Here is a 7,547-nt window from a genome sequence, read left to right as displayed (position 1 = left end):
ACACGTTATAATTACTATTATACCATATATGTGTACTATAATACACTAGTATAGCATGTTGCCATGTCTGCTATACCAATTATAATATCTACTCCGCTGCTGTTAGTGTTATTAGTAGCAGGAATATTTGTATATATCATACTAATATCGTAGGTGCTGGAGTTTCACATTCACCTCTGCCCAGTAAGAGCCTCCAGCCTGGTTCTCAGCTCCACGTTTGGGGTCTCAGATATGCTGGAGATGTGCTGTGATGCTGCTATGGTCTAGAAAAGGGGGTTCTGGGGGGCAATGCTGTAGGGAGGTGGCTTACTTTTAACTCTGGGTGAGAAAGATTTGTTCTTGTGCTTAGGTTTTATGGGGGATTTGGTGACCTGAGCTGGGACCTGTGCTGCTGATGGGTGAGGAAGATAGAGATTGCCCTTGCCCTGCATGTACCCAAGTGTGTCCCAAGAACAGATATAGATATAGTATTAAATTCACTTTGTCGGCCCCAAAAACATCTGGTTTGGGTTCTGGTATCAAGAAAAGCCCCAGGTGCATCCTTGAGGCTGTCACGGCAGAGAGGGGACACCTGAAGCTGTAGGAGATACTTGATGACATGACCTGAAGAATACTCTGAGAGCTTCATAGTGCTGCTTAATTCAGTGTGACCCAACCATTAATTCCCCCTTTCTCCCTCCCAGCTCCGAATCCGTGCAGGGAGTCAGCAGTGAGAGATCCATTTTTGGTTTCATTCTTTTATTTTCCCGTTGCTTTTCCACTGCATATACAGTACTTAAAAATGAGATCACCTTCACATCAGGCATGTACCATGTTTATTAACAGCAAAAAAAGTATTACCTAGGTTTCACTCGAGACCGATTTACAGGATAAATAATTGTTTCAAATTACTTAAAAAAACAAACAAACAACAAAACCCCAAAGAATAAATTAATAACTTAAGTGATTAGCTGTCCACAGTGATTTGAAAACTTAATAACCATTCAAACAGTGACACCACAAGAAGACACGTACTGTACAGTTTGCCACAGATTACTCTTGTCCTTCCTTCTACAAATGGAAAAAAAATAAAAATAAAATACTCCTCTTTAAGAACAGTCATAGGCTTCGAAACACACAAAAATATCCCTGCGAATCGGCTGCCGATGCGACGGCTCCGAAGCCGGGGCTCCGACCCTTCCTCGCAGCAGGTTAAGAAAGGGAGGGTGAAAACTACCCTAATTAGGCTGGGTCCCTTCCCACACAACGATGCCCAGAGTCAGGGGGGACTTTGCCAAGGGCTGGGTTGAGTGGGATGTAGCTAAGCTAAAGGTTTGGTCCTAACCCTATGGGATTCGTCGGGGGGCTCTGCAGGGTCCTGCTCCCTTCCCTCTCCACGATGCTCCGCGTGTCCAAAGGGCTCTCAGATAAAACATGGTGTTTTCAGGGACAATGTAGTTGTCAACTACTTAAAACTCACTGTGAGGTGGGGAAACAAACACTAAAAATCTTCATTTTACAGGCTGGAGAGAAAGCAGGATACAGGGAGTTCAGGCGCACTCCCTTGGCCCCTCTGAAGATGAAGTGTGGTGTCACCCAAAGGCCAACACTAAAAAGGATGGTTTGTTACCCCCTGGTTTTGGGGATAAGCTCTCCCACGTAGGTTGTGGGTTGGCTGGGTGACACCTCGCTACACATCAGCTCTTCTCAGAGCAAGCTCTGAGGCAGGAGCCTGGTTAACAGCACATCTCTCAGAGCTGCAAAGTGAAGGAGATAAAATCACAACTACACAAGGATGAGACACAAAGGACACGCTGCTGAGGGGATGGACTGCTTCAGGCTGTGGAGATATCATGACACCAAGGCTCTCACCGAGTGCCTGGTGGTGACGGGTCCCTGTGGTGCCAGCCCTGCTCCAGCAGGGCCACCCTGAGCAGGGGGCCCAGCCCCACGTCCAGGCGGCTGCTGGAGATCCCCAAGGAGGAGCCCTCAGCCCCTCTCTGGGCAGCCTGTGCCAGGAAAAAAAATAAAAATAAAGAAAACCAAGGAAAACAAGCGATGCACAATGCATTTGCTCACCACCAGCTGACCAAGGCCCAGCCAGTCCCTGAGCAATGGCAGCCCTGGCAAATTTCCCCACGAGTTTTATTGCTGAGCATGGTGCTTGTATGGCATGGGACGTCCCTTTGGCCAGCCTGGGTCAGCTCCTGGCTGTGTCCCAGCTCCTGGTGCACCCCCAGGTACCTTGCTGGTGGGGCAGCACCAAGAGCTGAAGGTCCTTGGCTCTGTGCGAGCGCTGCTCAGCAACAGCTACAACACTGGTGTGTCACCAACACTGTTCTCGTCACAAACCCGGAACATAGCACCATAAAAAGCTACTACAAAGAAAATTAATGCAATCCCAGCCCATGAGCCGTGCTCAATGGGTGGAGAAAAGGAACCAGTGTGGATTAGGCCTCCTCACTGGGGTGTATGACCTTAGGTGTTGAGCTGTGCCTTTTCACGTCATGGCCAGAGAAGATTTTAGGATACCACAGGCATCCAGGCACTGCCTTTGGCCCCTTCCCTCATATGGAGGAGGCCCCACTCAGCCCCAGCAGCAGGGTCTCAGGGGAATTCAAGGGGAAGGGATGTTTCTAGTCCCACTCCCTGCCCTAAACAGGGTCAGCAGTAGGCTATGACCCACTTGCTCAGGCCTTGACCCAGTCAGGTCTTAAAATACCTTCAAAGACAGAGACAGCAGAGCCTCACAGGACACCCTGCGAAGCCACGGCACTGTGTCCCAATGACCAGCCCAAGAGAGCCCCAAAACTAGGTTCCTCAGCATAGCTGGGTCTCCACTATCTCCCTGTAGGGCTTCTCCTGCACACCTCAAGGATGAAGTGCTCTGGGTAAGGCCTGAGAGCAGTGGGTGCTGCCCTTCTACCAGCACAAGGCCCTGACTGAGCAAAACCCTTCCCTCCACAAACTCTCTCTGCAGATCTGACTTGAGACATGCCAAAGGAGGTGTGGAAGACCAAGACTCAAACCTTTCTGGCAAACACACCTGCCTTCTCTCCTCCCAGCCCATATACAACCCTGGTTGGTGCCTGTGAGGCTCCAAACCCATCCCAGTTATCCTCCAGGCAACCCAGGCCCTGGCCACCTCTTGGTGCCAGCCCCATCTGCCAGTCTGCCCCAGCACAATCTGCACACACACATATTTTCTTTCTCCTGTTTGAGACTAAACCTCATCCCTGTATCCTTTCAGAGCCAGCAATTTATTTTCCCTTGAACGTTCAAATGCCAATTCAGAGCAAATTGGTTCCAAGACAACTCGCACGTCGCACGAGTTGCTGCGAGCAGCAGGTGCAGACTCACAACATGGGATATGTACATGTATTTTGGGAAGTTTCTGCCTCTAAACCCACCAACCTAGCAGTTCTAAAGCTCGGGGGGAGCTTTCTGACATGGCCCTGATGCTTTCTAAAATGAACTGCTGAGGCCGTAGTCCTTGTCCTGCAATCGACCCTTCTCCATGAGCACACACACGCAAAAGCACAGCCCTTCTCTTAAAATGAGCCCATAAAGCTGAAGTGCAGGCTCTGACATAAGGATTCGAGCCAGGTCTTTTGCTTGCAATTAAAATGAATCATTAGCAATGCTCTCGGCTTCCTAAAATACCTACTCCTAACAAAAGAGCCAGTCATACTCGAGCATCCGAGTATAAAGTGGATGTGATAAACTCAATGCCTTCAGGACAAAGTTCTTGGCAGGCCGTGTAATTAAACCAGCTGCTTTTCGATACAGTTTAAGACTAAATACTGCACAAACATTAATCATCGGGGACTGCTCTAATCAGCCCAGCAACTGGCAGGAATGACTATTTCCACTGCAGCCATCGATTTCTTTCAGGAGGGGCTGGTATAGTCACGTCCATACAGCAGGGATGGAGTCGGCGAGTTGCTGCTTGGTATGGAGGGGCCGTTTGCTTGATGGTCAGCAGGGAAAAAAAAAAGAAAAAGAAAAAAGAAAAAAAGGAGGAATATATTTGTTTCTGGGAAATTGGAAATGCAAAACCCATCTGTTTTGGCTTTCAAGCCACTGCATCCTCAGAAATGAGGGTTGCTGCTGCCTCCCCCTTGCCTCCCTGCTTTCAGGGTGCTTTTGGGACCCTTGTCTTCTTGACCCCTGATCTTCTGTGTACAGCAGGCTAGAGGATGACATAGGAAAAGCAAGTTCCTGCTTGAATCATGTTAGCTTTTCAGCAGGGATGGTGCAGAGCTCGTTCCCAGCCAGGCCAACACCCAGCAGGTCCCTGGGCTTGGCTTTTCCCTCATGGGATGCCAAGACCACAGGATCTGTCTGCGTCCTCTTGATGAGCTCACCGAGCTTCACGGGAGTCTTTGCAGTGACTTCAGCAGGCTCTGGACCAGGACAATGTTCCATCTCCCCTGAGAGGCGGTGAGGGCTACAGAAAGCCCTGCTCCCTGCTCTTCATTTCATTATCTCACCATGCAAGCCCTCAATGAGAGGCAAAGGCCCCTGCAGGCTGTAACACTCCACGGCCTTCACAAAGCATCCGTCTGTGTTAAATTTTCCCCTTTGGGTCATTTTTTTTTTTCCCCTAGATGATGATTATTTTTACCAAAAGCATTAGGATATTTGCTCCATTATTCCTGTTAATGGCCAACACTGCAATGTCTTACAAGGGTTATTGGAGCTTTTTCCATTGATATCCTTCCATTTCATGGCAGAAGAGAAGAAAACATAAACCAGGGATGGAAATTGGAGACTTACAAGGCAGCACCCAGCCCTTAAGGGACCAGATTCCATACCTGCGTGGGCCATCTCTGGCCCCTTCCAAACTCAGGCCAAGATTAAGCAAATGTGCTAACACTTGAGCATCAAGAGTCAACACAAATGTTTGTTTTTCGTGGTGGGAGGCAGAGCCTGTGTGGGGCAGGGTTCAGCTGGAAGGAAGGGTAACTCAAGCTCTTTAACAAAAAACACTACTTGATCTTTCTAACAGAAATGATCTTTGTTCAGCTCCCAGCTCGCAGCTGGCCTGTGTGTCCGTGTCAGTGCCTGCTGTCTGGCAGCCAGGCCTCTCCACGCCGATCGTTTGGCCTTCCTGTTTTAGTGAGATCCCAAATTCTTATTTCTGCAGCAAGCTGCCTCTTCCTTCTTCTTCCTTCTCCACTCCAGCTTCTTGCGGAGCGATCCCAAAGCCTGGCTGTGTCAAGGATGCAGGTGGGGGCTACCACAGATTCCCATCCACAATGGTCAAAAAGTCCTATTTGTGTTGAAGAAACATCACCGAAGATGGGGAAAAATACAAAGTCCGGCCCTTTGTGCCCAGTAACAACTGACTTTTATGCTACATTACAGCTAACACCCATTGAGACACCCTGTCCTGGCTCTTCTCGCCAACCTCTTCCCAAGCCCAAGGCCTCACCACCGACCAACATTTTAGTTACTCCGCTCCTTTTGTCTCTCAGATGCACCTCACCAGACCCTCTTCATCCCAATCCAACCTCTAAGGTACAGCACCTGCCTTCTCCTGGTCCCCACAACAGCCTCCTGCTCCCTCCTTCCCACTCATCCTCGTGCCAGGCTGGACACCCATGGTCTACAGAACCTCTCTACACTCCTCGTACTCAACCATCGAGCTTCTCAGGTGGCCAGGGATGTAGGACACTTCCTCTATGGCCTTCTTTTAATGCCACAAAAGGCAGATTTGGGTTTTTAGGGCCAGGTTCACTGGCAAATGACTTCAGATAGGCTTAAATTCTCCAAAGCCTCTCTCTCCAAACTTTGAGAGATGCAGGAGAGCATCAACAACAGAAGACACCCCAACTATCCTGGCTGTTTCATGCATGCATGCACGTGTGAGCACATGCTGGCATATATACGGGTATGGTGGGGCAAGTTCTGGGCTCAACGGGGCAGTCTGGATGCTCGTCAAGCCCCTGAGGGTTAACAGCCACAACCAGAAACACAGGGGCTGTCCCACCAGGGGAACAGCTGTCAGAGGACTTGAACACATCATTATTTACAAGAGATTGGATGATGAAAGTAAAGTCAGACAGGAAGGGTCCTTACTCAGTTTTGGGGTTTGGGAGGAGGCAGAGAAGAGGGTAACCATGAGGAGATGGGGAATGAGGTCCTGTGAGAGGTGCTGTCAGACGTGTATGGCATGGTTTGGGGGTACGGCATGGAAGAAGACGGGGAGAGATGATGTTAGCACGTACAAGGTGGCTTTAATAGCTGTAAGCAACAGACGTGTAGGGTGAAACCTGGTATTGCTACGTTGAAGTTCCTGGATGGCGCATCCAGCAGCTAAAGCACAAACCTAGCCACCGAACGTGGTTGCTCTTTACCATCGGCAAACAGTATCCGCCAAGTCTTCCCCTGAAATTAAGTTTCTTTTTAGTCTTAAAAGAAAAAAAGTCGTGAAGACCCCCTCCCCTCGGCAGACAACAGTCTCAGGGATCCAGCCCAAACAGAGCTGGGAAAACCACGGGGATATTTGCCCGCTGAGCTGCCTGCCCCGGGTGCTACTGCTTGGTGCTCTTGGTGGGCTCTGAGGACTGCCGCACGTCAGTCCACTCCTGCATGGTGCTCTGCAGCGCCTGCGTCTTCTCCTTGTCCACTTGCACGTAGTCAACCTTCTCATCTGAGGCGACCGACGAGGTGGAGGGCTGTGGGGAGGAGAGACACGGCCACCCGTGGCCACCCGTCAGCTCCAGAGGCCACCAGATCCTCCCCGGCCTTCCCCCGTAATCCATAGCTCATCACCCTCCCTCTAACCTCCTGAATATTTGGTTGGAAACGTGTTACCTACCTGCTGATATTGCAAATTCAGCTTTGCATCATGCTCGTTTTCTTGTAAAGAACTCAAGAATAATTATCGATGAGCCAAAAAATCCCAGCTCCAACCCTATTAGCTCCACACGCTCTAGATTATTTTAATCCCCTTAAACAACAGGGGAGAGCTGCTGAGTTAAAAGGAGACATTTTTTTTCCATATTTTCTTGGGCCCTGGAAGCTCTTCTGCCTCTTACAAGTATTTCAGCTGCTGCAGCTGGAGCTAGGTGATGGTTTGGATGGTGCCAAACCCCTTGTGGTTTATTATTTAACTCGGTAATAGCTGCAGAAATACTGCTGGGCAGAAAGAAGGAATCAAGGGACAACTTTTAAATAATATGAAGAGCTAAGCAGTGGGATGCTTTCCCTGGAAATGAGGTGATGGTTGAGAAAGCTGAGGCCAGTGCAGAGGTGGCTCCCACAAAGGTTCTCCTGAGGTCCTCCCTTGCTCTATTCTCCTGTGATTCACTTTAAGTCACCAATGTCTGGGTCTTTGGAAGCTTCCCCTTCCACATTTCTACTTGACATTTGGTAGAAGCATCCAAATGTCAGCAGGAGACAGATACCCAGCACTTTCTGCGTGAGCTCCTCAAAGCATCTCATGTGGAAGATGTCTGGTTTTGGAGGGCCTGTTGCTCTGAAGGAGCGAAAAGTTCTGCTGCTGCTTCTTTGGAGACCTCCTGACAGCTTCTGACTGCAGCACCAAATCTACAAGCTCT

At 49.5% G+C, this 7,547-nt stretch overlaps 1 protein-coding gene across 2 annotated transcripts in view; it reads right to left on the bottom strand.

The window, feature by feature from the left end:
• Window positions 1-728: 728 nt before the first annotated feature.
• The window catches only part of GAB2 (GRB2 associated binding protein 2), a 75,258-nt gene continuing 68,439 nt past the window's right edge, over window positions 729-7,547 (bottom strand). For both annotated transcript variants that reach the window (XM_032185020.1, XM_032185028.1), the window contains exon 10: window positions 729-6,662. In XM_032185020.1, the coding sequence (XP_032040911.1) occupies window positions 6,519-6,662 (144 nt within the window). In that variant the 3' untranslated portion in view covers window positions 729-6,518. The remainder of the gene's footprint in view (window positions 6,663-7,547) is intronic.

The sequence above is a fragment of the Aythya fuligula genome, chromosome 1, assembly GCF_009819795.1.
Source record: "Aythya fuligula isolate bAytFul2 chromosome 1, bAytFul2.pri, whole genome shotgun sequence".
Lineage (NCBI taxonomy): Eukaryota > Metazoa > Chordata > Aves > Anseriformes > Anatidae > Aythya > Aythya fuligula.
This window is presented reverse-complemented; position numbering and strand designations above follow the sequence as displayed.